Here is a 15,111-nt window from a genome sequence, read left to right on the forward strand (position 1 = left end):
CTCACTTTGTAGACCAGGCTGGCCTCGAACTCAGAAATCCGCCTGCCTCTGCCTCCCGAGTGCTGGGATTAAAGGCGTGCGCCACCACGCCCGGCCTCATTTTATTTCAAGTCTTTTGCTCACATACCTGTCTGTGTACTATATGCATTCCTGGGAATTGAACCCAGGTCCTCTGCAAGAACAACAAAGGCTCCTCGCTACTAAGCCATCTCTCTAGCCCCATATGCCAACAGTTGTTTTTTTTTAAAGTGATGCGTTAGCACAACGGTACTTTAAAGTTTCAAAAATATCTGTTGCTGAAAGCAAGGCCATGAGAACAGTGATAATGAATCCGTGGCACCTTTCCTTCTCCACAGCTACCCACTGACAAGCAGACTCCACCCCCAAACTCTACCCTGTACCGAGTGTCCAGGGCAACCATTCCCTCCAGCGCACACAAGCACAACACACACACACACACACACACACACACACACACACACAGTGCCCAGCCCTGGCTGTAGCTCTCTGAATCATCTCTTAGTTCCTGTTTCGATTGCAGTGATGAAGCACCTTGACCAAAGCAACGTGGCGAGGAGAGGGTCTACTTGGTTTTCACTTCCATGGCACTGTTCCTCATCAAAGTCAGGACATCATCCTTATCCAGCCACTGCCACTGCCACTGCCTGGCATCGGCCCCTTCCTGCTGTCCTCTTGGGCTGTTGTCTTACTGAAGGCTTTAACTCTACCAAGCACCACCAATCTGGCTGACTGAGGGCCACTGTCCCTCCCCCATCCCTCTCCCGTTCCTCCTCCCCCTCCTCCACCTCATGGCCTGCCATAGACCATTTAGAAGGAATAAGATGGTGAGTTTACACCTGCCTTTGAAATGCGCACCTGTTACAAAATCAAATTGAGGCACTGAGGGGGGGGGGGCTGTAATAAGTTTCTCTAGGCATTTTTTACTCAGAGCGGCTAGGGATCTGGCTAGTGTTCCCCACCTCAAAAGTGGCAAAACCAAGACTTGGGTGCTGAGCAGGCAGCAAGTTTCCTGCTGTACTCTCTGGGTCAAGGATCCTTTTATCTTATTTGATTAAAGTAGAAGACAAACATAAATTAATATTTTGAAGAACACAGCTGGGGGCTGGAGCGATGGCTCAGTAGTTGAGACTGCCTGCTGCTCTTCCAGAGGTCCTGGTTCCTAGCACCGCTGGGGAGCAGCTCACAGCCACCTGTAACTGCAGCTCCAGGGGACCTCTGCAGGTGCACACGTGATATACACAGACACACACAGATACCACACACACACATTCTATACACAGCCACACAGACACACATAGACACCACAAGCATACATGGCATACACACAGACACCACACACACACACACACACATGGCATACACAGACACACAGACACACATAGACACCACAAGCATACATGGCATACACAGACACCACAAACACACATGGCATACACAGACACAGACACCACAAACACACCTGGCATACACAAACTTGCAGACACACACACAATAATTCTATAAAGAACACAGCTATGGTAGAACCAGCTGCTTTCTTGGGTTTATCAAGTCTCATGGAGGAAATTTTCCTGTCCTTTTGGAAACCTGACTTCAGACTTCTCAGTGAGGGAAGAAGACGGGGTGGGGGTGGGCGGCTGGGGCATGAGGTGTTCTTAACAAGAGCACTGACTCTGTTGAGGCTTTGGGCAGATGGTGAGTTGAGGCCCCCGTTTCCATGTTAGAAAGTATAACGCATCGTTTTCGTCTGAAAACTACCAAAGCCGGTTACAAGCACAGTGCTGCTGTGCCCTTTGAAGTGTGTCACAGGAAGAGAACTGGCGCTGGGCAGGACTTGTGCCTCAGTTAAGCAGGTCTCAGCCAGTGAGTCCCAGAGTGCTACTGTATCTGTAGCCTTACATGGAACTTGCTAGAAATACAAATTCTGTTTCAGACCCTGACCTAGTAAATTAGAAACTTTCAGAATCGGGCCCAGAAACCTGGATGTGACAAGGTGTGAGAGTCATAGTTCTGTATGGCTCACATCCTCTGGTTTGGATATGGCTTAACTGTGCCCCCCAAAGGTTAACAAGGTCCGCAATGTAACAGTTTTATGAGGTGGATCTTCCAGGGGCGTCACCTAGTGGGAACTGAGTAGGTTTGCGGAGTAGCATCCTTGGAGGAGATTCATATATTTAATATATTTCTCCTAGGACTGGATTGGTTTTCATGAAATCAGGTTGTTGTCAAACAAGGCTGGCCTATGCGCTCGGCCCCTTGCTACAATCAGCTGGTTCCCTTTCTGCGTCTCTCACTATACTTTCCAGCCACCAGGACCTTGAGCAAAATAAACCTCTTTTCTATATAAAGTCCAAGGCTCAGATGTTTCGCTACAGGAACCCAGAACAGGTTCATTCAGGTTCTTCCAAGTACACTACAAAGTCTATAGCAAATCAAAGTGAATTGTGGGATTGGCCACCACTGTGATCAGCAAGTAAATGGTCTATTCATTGTCTTCCTGCTGCTGGGCTTGACACAGATTGGGTAGGACTCCCACTTTATGACCTCAGGCCTCAGGGCGGGCATCCCAGAGCATCCCCTAGAGCTTGTCTGCCTAGGAAAACTGGCTGCATGGGTGGAGTGTCTGCAGCTCTCCTGAGTCTCTGTCTGCTTCCTTCCAGATCACACGACAACAGTACCAGAACGCACTCACGGCCTGCCACATGGACAGCTCGCCCCAGTCCCCAGATATGGAAGCCTTCACTGATGGGGACTCCACCAAGGCCCCCACCACCCGGGGCACACCCCAGACTCCAAAGGACGACCCGGTCCTCACCCTCCTGAGCAACAGGACCAGCTTGCCATGTGAGTCAGTCTGGTGGATGGGTTGGGCTGTTTTGTGATTCAAAAAACCAAACCAACTCTACATTTCTCCTCCACTTCTGCCTAGCAGCCATCTTGTGCCTCACAGAGCCCAAGGTTCCCTCCCAGGCACAGAGGTAACCTACTCACTGTCCTCCATAGGCAGCCGCTCGGATGGTCTGAGAAGCCCAGGCGAGGTGGTGTACCTGAGGATGGAGGAGATGGCCTTCCCCCAAGAAGAGATGCCCAACTTTGAGGAGCACAGGTCACAGCAAGTCTCGCTGTCCCCTGTCGCAGTTCCTACAACAACAGGTCAGGGCTGGGTCCAGAGCAGAAAGGGAGATCACCACTCTGGCAAACAGGGCTTGGGGAAGCCCTGGGTCTACAGCTCCTGTCTGTCTATCTTTGTCTGTCTGTCTCTCTGTCTGTCTCCCTGTCTCTGTCTCTCTCATACACACACACACACACAAAAGAGGGCAGGGCCAGCATTTACCAAGCACCTATCATGTATTGGGCCCATTCAGTTCATCTTTCCAGGAAAACTTGGGCAATGGTAGGAGCATTTTCTGCCTGGATTCAGACCCTAACCCTCCAGTTCAGGATTTTTTTGTTTTTGTTTTTGTTTTTTTAAGATAAGGTATCTTGTAATCTGGGTTGGCCACAAGCTTACTTTGTACAGAGAACCACCTTGAGCTTCCAAGCCTCCTGCACCTGCCTTCCCTGGGCAGGTTACAGGCATGGACTACCACAGTGTACCACCACAGTGGGGTTTTAGGAGCTGTGCAATGTTAAGTAAATTACTCAGCCTAAGGTTCAGTTTCCTTAGTAGGTAAGTTTCCTTGAGTAAGTGAATAAGTATAGATAATGTAGTTATCTCACAAGGCAGTTTCAAGTGACATAGCGTCTATATCGGGCACATCAGTGTATGGTATCCCGCTCCATAAATATTAGAACTATCCCACAATAAGAAGACTGACATCAGCCCTGAACCCCACTGGTAGGGCCTTCCCCTTCCTCTGGGCCACAGTGCAGGCCACAGTCTGGGGGGGTGGCGGGGAATATCCCTGCATTCTCAGGTCACTTCACTTGAGACACAGTGTACTTCTGTCTTGACAGCAGAGTTGCTCAAAACTCCCTGTGTCCCAATAGCAGTGAGATCTGGCTTGCTTCGCTGAGGTAGACTCCAAGTGTTTGACACTCTATATACCTACCCACCAGGCCAGAAGTTCCTCTACCCGGCATCTCAGGCCTGGCCTCTTCCACACCAAGTATACAAAGCAAAGAAGTGGAAAGACTCCTAAGGTAGTAAGATCAGAGAGGAAACGTGTCGAACCCAGAAGACTGGGGCATACAATTCCCAGGATTTGGGAAATGGCTCACCCGCACACCCAAAGACCATGGTAGATGCAGCCTCCATGTCAGGGCTGCTGGTACAGGTCAGTTTCCAACACACACCCTGACTCCCAGGGTCAGAGCTCAGTTGGTGGGAGGCTTGGATCCTTTCTGGGCTCTAAGATTCTAAGACGACACAGGCATGCATCCTGTTATGGCTGTGCTCATTGTCTGGCACAGATACTAAGTAGGACGCTTAGGATCTTCCTCCCTCTCCTGCCAGATGGTATCTGCAGAGGTGTCATTATTCTGACTTTTGAGTAGACTGTTGGGTTACAGGTCCTGTTGTCTGTCTGTTCCCTTTGTGGCAGTAAAATGTCACTTGCCAACTAATAAACAACACCTTTCAGGGGTCTGTCTATCTGTCTCTGTCTCTGTCTGTCTGTCTCTCTCTCACACTGTCACTCACAGAGAGGTCCCACCCTTTTACCCTGTCACTCACAGAGAGGTCCCACCCTTTTACCCTGTCACTCACAGAGAGGTCCCGCCCTTTTACCCTGTCACTCACAGAGAGGCCCCACCCCTCGACCCTGTCTGTCACTCTCAGAAAGGCATCCCTCAGAACCTCCCTGCTGACATTTAGGTTGGAGACCTGAGTCTGCTCTCCCTTCAGCTTCGGATCCTGAATGCTGTAATATCCACCTGGATCCAGAGGCCAGCCCCTGCAGCAGCGACTCTGAGGAAAACATGGGCAAGAAGCTGCTGAGAACCTTGAGTGAGTATCCCTCTCCCAGACCAAAGCTCCTTACCAAGTAGTTGGGAAAGCAAGTGAGGCCTGTTCTCTCGGGGGGGGGGGGGGGGGGGGGGAGGTGAGGCTTGCAAACTCTTACCTCAGGCCCTCCACAGCAGGGCCTGAGCCAGCGCCACACCTGTGATACTGCTCAAATCTGTCCCATCGCACTGGTGATCCCCTAGGACAGGAGTCTTACAGACATGTCTTAAAGTCAAATTCTGACTCCCCCACCTGTTTTTATAGTAGGGACCTTTGGATTTGTCATATGTAGTCACAGTGGTAAGATTGAACGATTGTGACAGAGACCTTCGAGCCTGTAAAGCCTATAATATTTACTGTATGGTCCTTTGGGGAAAAACTGTGTCCAGGAGACTCCAAGAAAGGAAAGTGAAGAGCTGGGCCATGTCTCTGCTTGCTGCCGGGCCTGAGGGCCTGAGTTCAAGCCCAGGACCCATGTGGTGAGAGGAGAGAATGACACCATGGCACCCACACGACAACACACATCCATACACACATGTGCAAATGCGCACACATGAAATACTCTTTAAAGAGGGGAAGGAGAGCATCCTCCTCCTGAGACAGAAACCAACAGCAGAGAAAGCAGGATGAAAATGCTCCTGAAAACCCCCAAAGTCCGTCTTCGAGGGCATTATCCAGTCAGCATCACCTGGCCCAGGGTAGATGGGAGATGTCCTGAACCAGGGCCCTGGGGAAATCCTGAACCCAGCTGTGGCCCATGGGACACGAAAGACTGGGAGACTAGTACTGTGGGTGTCTGGCAGTCACTTGAGCTGGGGCCTTCCAGGGAAAGGAGAGATGGCTTTTTGGGGACTACCTCAATCCCTTCTGTGCACCCTCTACCATAGGCTGGTGCCTGGGGGGGGGGGGATTTGAGTCTTTTCAGAAATGCTCCTCCTTTGGGAAAGTGCTTCAAGGTGTAAAGGTGCAGACATCAGCACCATGGGGCAACTCGGGTTCCATTGCATGAGTTCCAAGGCAGGGCTATGTCTCCCCTCCTGCATCTGTGAGGACAGAAGAGTCCTCAGGCTGCTGACCGTACCTGAACGTCCCCTGTCCACGCCCCCCCCCCCCCATGGATGCTGACAACCTGTTTTTCAGGTGGCCGGAAAAGAAAGAAGTCCACAGATGGGGAGCGAGCCTCCGAGGAAAACTCCAATTTAACGCCCCTGATCACATGACCAGGTCTTCCCTCATTGGCTGAGCGTGAGACTCTGAGGCTTTGGGGGAAGACCCACCCTCCCGTCACTCGCTACCCCCAAGGCCTCCCATCAGTGACAGAACATTCGGCCCTCCACCCTTCATCCCTCAGTCAGTCTGGCACATTTTATCAGTTGCCTCCAGTCTGACGCAGAAGGAGACGCCTGTAATGGAAGACGCTAGAGGTCTTGTCTGTAGCATAGTCTAGAACTGGCCGGGGCCGACGCAAAGCTGAGAATGCCATTCTGAGACTCCCAATAATAATCTTTGTTCTTTGGTGTCCCTGGGCCACAGGAGACCCATGTCCTGGAATTCACCATTCTTTCTTCCAGGACAAAATAATGCTTTCTTATCATAGTTCATGCTTAGCATTCGCTCAGACAGTGATGCGGGCCGAGAGGTGTACTGGAGTCTAGAGGAGCTGGTGTGAAAATCAGCTCCAGGGATGGACAGATGGACGAGGATTGTTCACTGTTAGTGAGTGGATTTTCCCCACAGCCTGGGGAAGGGCAGTTCGGCCGGAATGAAGAAAGAGAAGGGAAGCCCTGAGTCCCTGTATCTCCCAGGGACGTCAGTTTGGGCTTCCCGAGTCTATAAGCTTGCTTCAGAAGAGGAGGTTCAGGGAACACAGAGACCAAGTTGTGAGCCAGACACAGAACTTCAGGTTTTAAGTGAAAATAAAAGCAGGAAAAAAAAAAACAACTTACATGAAAAATTGTAAGTTGTTACAATTTGTGTAGCCATGATAAACCAAAGAGTGCCCAGGTCGGCCAGGATGGATGTGCCGTGCTGTCACGGGACTTCACTGTGCTTGACACAGGAATGTTGAACGCTCATTTTTCTTTTTCACATACCCCCTCCTCAGGCCTCTTACTGCTTCCCTTGCTGGTCTGCTAAGTATTCCAAAAACCTACCAGATCCAGGGGTTTTAGCCCTGGATGTTGGGGCAGATGCAATTCTAATCATAACCACAAGATGGCAGAGTGACCATGCATATCCACGCCTACGAATCATGTAGGTGTTGGGAAACACAACCAGCCCAAGGGAAACTTTCAAAGTCAAGTTTGAGTTTCTGATTCGTTTCCCACCCCATCCTTGCACACCTCCAGTCAGTGCCCAGAGATCCAGTGCTGCCTGCTGAATCTCTAAACTATTCCCTAGCTGCCTCCCCCAACTCCCACTCCCACCCCCACCCCCCATTCAGTCACGGGGGGGGGGGGAATACTTGCCCACAGGAACTTTTAACTCAGGGGTTGTTGACCTGGGGCCATTACCCAATGGGAGTCCATAGTTTGACTCCAGTGGGCTAAAGAGCCCTTAAAATTGTCGGAACGTAGTGTTTTTGTGTGTTTTTCAGAAGCTTGAAGCTTTCTTAATATTCTCAAAGTTCCCAGATCCAGGAAGGCTTTTTAACGGTTTTGAATAATGGAACTTTCAGCCCGATGTTTCTGCAATGCAGAGTGAATTCTGGGATGTTTGAAAAGAATGTTTAGTTATAAAGTGGTCAAGCATTCTTGTCAATGGGGGAAGGATGGGACCCACCAAGACGGGGTCCTTAGAAATCCCTGGCACACCACGCAGTAGGGTCACAACCTACATCCCATATAACTTTTGCCCACTGTCTACCAAACCCACAGTAGGTATTGCCAAGAGGGCTGTAGCCCACGGAAGGGAAGATTGGAGCCAGAGATGCCTCTTCTGTGTATGTCACAGACTTCACATGCCCTTGTTTAGCCTGGCTGCCCTGAGGCTCAGCCATGCATGTGTTCTAGCTAAGTCCACAGCCACCTCTCCCTACCTGCTCCTGCCTGCTCAGAATACAGTGCCAGCCCTTCGCGCTGGTGTCGCAGACCTAGGCCAGTAAGTGATGAGGAGTTTGGAACAAGATCTCACAAGGGAGCCTGCTAGGTAAACAAAGTTCCCTCTCTTTAGTCCTTTGGCCACCAGGCTCAGGCCACTACTGTTGCATTAACTCCGCCCTCTGCAGACCCTCTAAGGGACCTGTCACCATTCCTTTCCCTAGCTCCCAAGCCCCACCCCACCCGCTCCGATTTTCTTCGGGTTAAAATACATTTTAAAAAAAGATTTTAAAATAAAGCATTTATGAAAACTCGATAAATTGTAAATAATTTTTAAATAAAATAAAAATGTGTTTTCCTGGACTAGCTGCTTTGCTTGCCCATGGGATTCTGGAGTTCAAAAACTGTTTCATTTGAGATGCGTGTCAGACAATGCACAGGTGTCAACATCCCACCTGTGTGGCCCACCTGCATGCAGGGCACTACCCTTGAGGCAGGTGTGAGGCTGAGGTAAGGTTACAGCAAAGTTTGGGTACTTCAGGTAGACTTTGCTTTGGGAAGCCAGGTGAGTCGGATTTTTATAGGAATGAACGGGCGGAAGAGGGAAGTAAACAAGATTGGGTGTAAGTGGAGACAAGAGGGTATTAAGAGGATACTGAGAAGGGCCAGTGGCTGCTGAACCCATGTGACCATGAGAAAAGACCAGGATGTTGGAGGCCAGACCCTACACCCCTGAGACTCTGCTGGCTTCACTAGTGGGCTTTCTCAGACCTTCTGGAACATCAAGATGGCCCCATTCCAGCGGTTCCTACGCAAAGGCTAGAGGTAGGAACAAGAAAGCAGTGGGCCAGAGGCTCCGTGTGCACTGTTAGCTCCAGAGGCGGACCAGCCAGGCAGCTTGCAAGCGGTGTAACAGGACCGTTAGAGGGTTCTGCTGGAACAATTCAGGCTTCTCTGGAGGCTTAATCAGGGCTATTCTTTCCTTAATACGCTAACAGCTGTTTTCTCTGGGCTACACTTAGCAGGTGGTGTGATAAAGACTGCTTAGCTCATTTTTCTTTTTTTTTTTTTTTTTTTTTTTTTTTTTTTTTTTTTTTTTTTTTTTTTTTTTTTTTTTGGTTTTTTCGAGACAGGGTTTCTCTGTGTAGCCCTGGCTGTCCTGGAACTCACTTTGTAGACCAGGCTGGCCTCGAACTCAGAAATCCGCCTGCCTCTGCCTCCCGAGTGCTGGGATTAAAGGCGTGCACCACCACGCCCGGCCTTAGCTCATTTTTCAAAACTGCCTCTCAAAGGGGCTGATGCGGCCTGAGAAGTTGGACAACTTGCTTGAAGTTTTGGCAAGTTGGAGTTTTCGTTTGCCCACCTCTGAAGTCTACCATGCATTCACATCTGAGAACTCCTGCAGTGTCCCCCAAACACCCACAGAACCCCAGACACAGTACAGGACACGCTAACCAATTTGTCCCACTTCATCTTTTTTTTTTTTCCTTTAAAATACTAAAAACTTTTTTAGCATGTTGGTACTGGCATTGAGACTTAAAAGTTGTTTCCTTAATTTAAATAGTTTTGGCACTTCCCCTAGAAGAAAAATTAGAAATTTTTCTAATAAAAAATAAATTTATATAAAATAAATTTAAAAATAAAAAAACTAGGAGAAAATTCTCTTTTCCCTAAGAAGGAAAGTATGCCCTAGTAAGAGTTTACTGGGGAGCCAGTCAGTGGTGGCACACACCTTTAATCCCAGCACAGGAGGCAGAGGCAGGCAGATTTCTGAGTTTAAGGCCAACCTGGTTTACAGAGTGAGTTCCAGGACAGTCAGGGATACACAGAGAGACCCTGTCTCCAAAAACAAAAAGGGGTGAGGGTTTTACTGGGTAGGACATTTTGGAGGGCCACATTGATCAAAATTATTTTTTTTAAGATTTATTTATGTGTATGCCTTAGCATATGTAGGTACCCCTGGAAGCCAGAAGAGGGCGTCAGATCCCCTTGATCTGGAATTCCGGGCAGTTGTGAGGTTTCATGTGGGTGCTGGAAACAGAACCCTGGCCCTCTGCAAGAGCAACAAGCAATCTTAACTGCTGAGCTGTCGCCCCTGCCAAAGAAAGGCTCTTTTGCTCTCAACAACCAAGTCCGTCCCCATCAGAGGTACTGAGTCTGACGGCTTAAGCCATCCCTAGGGAGAATGCAAGAAACTCCTCCAGGGAAGGCAGCATCTTAGAGCTGAAAGAACAAACCTCAATAAAGGATACAAATGGAAACAAACTGCAAGCTAACATCTAATAACCTTTACCTCATCCACACCCAGCAGCCTGGGGCGCCTACAGAGAGACAGCCCTGCCAGATGGTAGGATCTGTGAGGGCGGAGGGCTTTGCACAGGAGAAAGCCAGACCAGGGATAACCACCGCTCCTCTCGGATGGCATCTCGGAAAGCAGGAAGCTCGTCTGTTTCAGTACCAACAGATTGATTCAAAGAAAGGAATAAGGAATGACAGCAACAGTCCAAATTCTGGCTCAAGGTCAAAGATCTTTTTTTAAACTAAAAGGCCCTGCTAACAGAACAGGGTGTCTTGGTAAGCTTGGAAAGAATTCTGTACCACACCCAGAGGAAAGGGAGTGAGTCAGAGACAACAGGAAGCAAGCAGACTGTTTCACTGCAGTAGCCAGGCTAGACCTGGTGACTTCTGGAGCTGACCATCTTTAAAAACCGTGGGATTTTTTATACCTCAAGGGAGACCTGGGAAATTCTGAAAAGCTACTCTTAAATATTTTGAAAAGTGGTTACTCTGTTGCTTAAAGTAAGGCATAGCCCTACCAATTTTCCAGACCCACCGTTTTCCCAGAGTTCAGGGAACTCTGGAACTTGGGATGTTTAAGCAGCTGTAATGTTTTCAATACACTAGGGACATAGCAGCTCCAGCGGTGACAGGAAGAGCTGGTATTCTAGAATCCCTCTAAATGATATCATCCCAGTTTCTTAAGAAAATGGCTGGTGTCTGAACGATAAACCTACAAAAGCACCATGGACTTACAGCCTGGACCCTACTTGAACTTCCAGTTTCACGAACACATTTTGTTTCTCCTTTACCTTTGCCATCAGTGAACCCCTCAAAAGACCTCATTCTAAATTGCGGGTGGCAACTCATGAATGGATCACAAACTCCATTTCACTTGTCTTGATCAGCAGTTTTATTTTTTTAAATGAAACAGAACAGACTAAGAAAATACCACAATGTGCCGCATATCACAAGAGCAAATACCGTTTAGTGGAGCTTTCATTTCAGTCAGGTACGTAAATCCATTTGTGTATCATGATATAAATATTGGCCACAGTTGCCTTAAAAAAACTAATGTTCCAGACCAGGGACACAACCGTGCGGGAAGATCAGGGCGACGAGAGACAGAGATGGGTGGCAATGACGAGTTTTAATGCCCCAGCCAACACCCAGTCACATCCGGCTCCTCAGACCAACTTGATCTTTGAGACTAGACTTTTGTACAGAGTCAAGCAACACGCAGAAGCCCACGACTCCGTGGGCATCACTCCTGCAGAATGCTAGAGAGGAAGGCAAGGTGATTACATCTCATAGCCAAAGTTCTTTTTATTCTTAAATAACTTTAATCTACTCTGGTTTCCAACAGGCTTTAACCCCAGAGCCCCCGGGGCTCATTTCAAGAAACGTCTTCTCATGTGGGGTCAGCTAAACAACAGCTGCTTCCCCTCGGGTCATCTCTAATAAAGGACATGTACAGCTAGGTTTGCGCAGGCAGGAAAGGTGTGACAAGAACTGCTTTGGTGGCGTGCGAACTACGCGGTGTTTCTTCACTGGATTTTGGTGACGGCTTCATGGATGGAGGTAGCGACGTAATCTAGGTTCTTGGTGGTCAGGCCGCACATGTTGATCCGACCACTCGGCAGCAGATAGATATGCTTCTCGTTGACCAAATACTCGACCTGCTTGGCTGTAGAGAAGACAGGAGGGCAAGACACTGACTTAAGCAGTGGACACTCAGAGATCACCATCCTCCTTCTTCCTCCTTAACTCAGACTTGCGCAATCAACCAACAGGAAACTACTCGCTAGATCCTGGAAAGATGTCTCAGTCATTCATGTTCAATTTTCAGGACGTTGACAATATGACTACCGCAGAGGAGCAGCTTGGAAGCCGGGATGCCCTCCCAGCCAGACCTTGCACGTTAGACACCCCTCTCAACTGAGAGCAACCATCAGACACAAGGGAAGTACCCTGATAGGGAAACCCTGATAGGTGCAACACCGGCTTTGGGTCTCCCCCAGTCTGGCTGCTCAGTCCTGAGCATCCAACAACCTCCAGTGAGCCTTTCATCTCAGAGTACATTTGACAGGAGCCCATCACAATGTACAGATAACCGGCATGTAAGTGAACCAACAGGCTCTGTGACCCTGTGACCCAGACCCCGTGACCTAGGGACCACCACATTCTAGCCTCTGGACCACTCATCCTTCAGCCTCCTAGGATACAGCAGGGATTCCATGGTTGTAGGAAAAACCCCACACGTGAAAGCAGAAGGGGACAGAGGCCTGCACGTCCTCATCACTGCAGTGATTTTGTTTCTCTGCAAAACTGTGATAGAACTCTAGCATATTTTTGCTTAATTAGCCCATTAAAAATGAAGTAGAACAATAAAATCACACAAACTAATGGGCAAGTGTGACATGCTAGGCAGTGTGCTATGCACTTCAGTATTCTTGGTGATAACCTATCATGCCCATTTCACAGATGGGGCATAGGAAAAGTTCAACGCTTTCCGAGTGCTGAACGAAAGGCTGTGTACCACCACACCTGGCTCTGTACGTTTTCTTAAGAAAATGAGGGGAAGAGAAAAAAAAAAAAAAAAAAAAACAAACTCTATCTATCATTAAAAAAAAACAATGAGGGGGCTTGTGAGATAGCTCAGTGGGTAACAGCACCCGACTGACTGTTCTTCCAAAGGTTCAGAGTTCAAATCCCAGCAACCACATGGTGGTTCACAACCGTAACGAGATCTGACTCCCTCTTCTGGAGTGTCTGAAGACAGCTACGTGTACTTACATATAATAAAAAAATAAATCTTTAAAAAAAAAAACAATGAATGAAGCTGGGTGGTGGTGGTGCACACCTTTAATCCCAGCACTTGGGAGGCAGAGGTAGGCAGATCTCTGAGTCTGAGGCCAGCCTGGTCTACAGAGTGAGATCCAGGACAGCCAGGGCCACACAGAGAAACCCTGGCTTGAAACTCCCTCCCAACAACCCCAGAAAACACAAACAAACAAAAACAAAATGACAAACTTCAAATGAGGTTCAAATCAGGTTCAGTCTATTGCTACCACTTGTCAAGTTATGATAAAACCAATTTCCTCCTCTGAATAGTAGGGGAATAAAGCTTTCATGGGGATCCCTCTTCTTGTGAGCTCTTAGAAGCTCTCACACCATGCTCAGTCCCGGGTTTTTTACAGCTACACAGAGATGACTTCTCAACGAACTCTATCCCACAATCGTGAGGGACGCCTACAGCTAACCGAGCCATTTGCCACTTTCTGAGGCAGCCTTGTTTCATACAAATCTGTAACACAATCTTGATCACATCTTTCTATGTATCTCCTTTGGTTTGTTCCTTAGCCCATTTCAAGCCAGAACTGACAGCCTTGACATTGCCTGGGGCCTCTAGTGTTTCTCTGACATCGGATCCCTCCGGAGAGCCACCAGGGTGACCGCGTGTGGCCACTCTGCACCGGTCTAACAACAAGTATCCATCAGGCTCTCAGGAATTCCTTATTAAGAAATGGCTCCTCGGGCTGGTGAGATGGCTCGGTGGGTAAGAGCACCCGACTGCTCTTCCAAAGGTCCGGAGTTCAAATCCCAGCAACCACATGGTGGCTCGCAACCATCCATAACGAGATCTGACTCCCTCTTCTATGGAATGTCTGAAGACAGCTACAGTGTACTTACATATAATAAATTAAAAAAAAAAAAAAAAGAAAAAAGAAATGGCTCCTCTATCATAACGAAACTGCTGACAACTGGTGGAAATCAAGCCCACTGGATTTCCCATCAGTTTTTAATCCCAATTTTTAAATTTAGGACAAGGAGAGGTAACTTTGTAACATCTTTTCAAGAGTTCTACCTGGACACTGCAAAAGCCCTGTTAAGTTTGGTCCCTAAGGAATCATGTGTAGAATTTATACTAATTAAGGTAAAGCCAAAGGCACAATTTATGAGAAACTGGTTACAAATTAAAGGTCCAAGTTACAAATCCTGTTATTTCCCCAGCTAGCTCTGAGCCACTTTCCCACCTGCAAAAATGAAAGTAACAAAATCCTGGGTCAAAAGGGCAGACCACAAACAATGCTCTCAGAGACTGGCGGGCTTGGGAGACTCATACTGAGAAAACCTAACTTGCTCAGGTCCAAAGTTCGGCATAAGAACGTCGCTTCTGTGTGCGTGCACGTGCTCAGGGGATGGGGGCGGGGCACTTACGGTTCAACCCGGTGAAGCTGAACATTCCAATCTGCTCAGTGATGTGAGACCAAGTCCCCGGGGTCTTGAGAGCTTCTAATCGTGCCCTGAGTTCAGACCTCATGGTCAGAATCCGGTCAGCCATTGTCTTCACATTACCTTTCCTGGAACATGGGCAGTGGTTAGCAATACCCAGGCACGAAGAGAGGATTCACAGAAATACATAGGTTTGTTTAAAAGCTGTAATTTAAGCCAGGTGGTGGTGGTGCACTTCATCAGCCCCAGCACTCAGGGGGCAGAGACAGGAAGATCTCTACGAGTTTGATGGCCAGCCTGAGACACACAGCAAGACCCTGTGCCCAAAACAAACACACACAAAAAAACCCTGCAATTCAGACTGAAAGCTTATCATAAGCTCACACCTGTTTATTATGGTACCTGGGTTCCTGGTCAAGTGAATGAACAGCCAGACACACAGACACAGAGGACAGTCAGCAAGGGCTGTGCTTACAGATAGAGTCCAGCTAGAATATACTAACACCAACAGTATCGTGTACTCTACAGGGCCCAACTGATCTATTTATCATACACTTAGCCAGGACACGAGAGCCTTCGTCTTCTTTTTTTTTTTTT

The 15,111-nt window shown here is 48.4% G+C and overlaps 2 protein-coding genes across 5 annotated transcripts in view; one reads left to right on the forward strand and one right to left on the reverse strand.

Annotated features, from left to right (window-relative positions):
* The window catches only part of Cnnm1 (cyclin and CBS domain divalent metal cation transport mediator 1), a 57,667-nt gene extending 49,300 nt beyond the window's left edge, over nt 1–8,367 (forward strand). For 2 of the 4 annotated variants that reach the window (XM_029472841.1, XM_029472842.1), the window contains 4 exons: nt 2,679–2,862; nt 3,022–3,171; nt 4,835–4,966; nt 6,104–6,901. In XM_029472841.1, coding sequence (XP_029328701.1) covers nt 2,679–2,862; nt 3,022–3,171; nt 4,835–4,966; nt 6,104–6,183 — 546 coding nt within the window. In that variant the 3' untranslated portion in view covers nt 6,184–6,901. Of the gene's footprint in view, nt 1–2,678; nt 2,863–3,021; nt 3,172–4,834; nt 4,967–6,103 lie in introns of all 4 variants that reach the window. The other 2 variants (XM_021151434.1, XM_021151433.2) reach the window with 2 other exon arrangements.
* A 2,800-nt stretch (nt 8,368–11,167) lies between these two features.
* Nucleotides 11,168–15,111, reverse strand: part of Got1 (glutamic-oxaloacetic transaminase 1) — a 25,141-nt gene continuing 21,197 nt past the window's right edge. The window contains exons 8-9 of the mRNA XM_021151958.1: nt 14,500–14,642; nt 11,168–11,965 (exon numbers count right to left, since the gene is read on the reverse strand). Of these exons, the coding sequence (XP_021007617.1) occupies nt 11,826–11,965; nt 14,500–14,642 (283 nt within the window). The 3' untranslated portion in view covers nt 11,168–11,825. The remainder of the gene's footprint in view (nt 11,966–14,499; nt 14,643–15,111) is intronic.

Source organism: Mus caroli, chromosome 19 (genome assembly GCF_900094665.2).
Source record: "Mus caroli chromosome 19, CAROLI_EIJ_v1.1, whole genome shotgun sequence".
Lineage (NCBI taxonomy): Eukaryota > Metazoa > Chordata > Mammalia > Rodentia > Muridae > Mus > Mus caroli.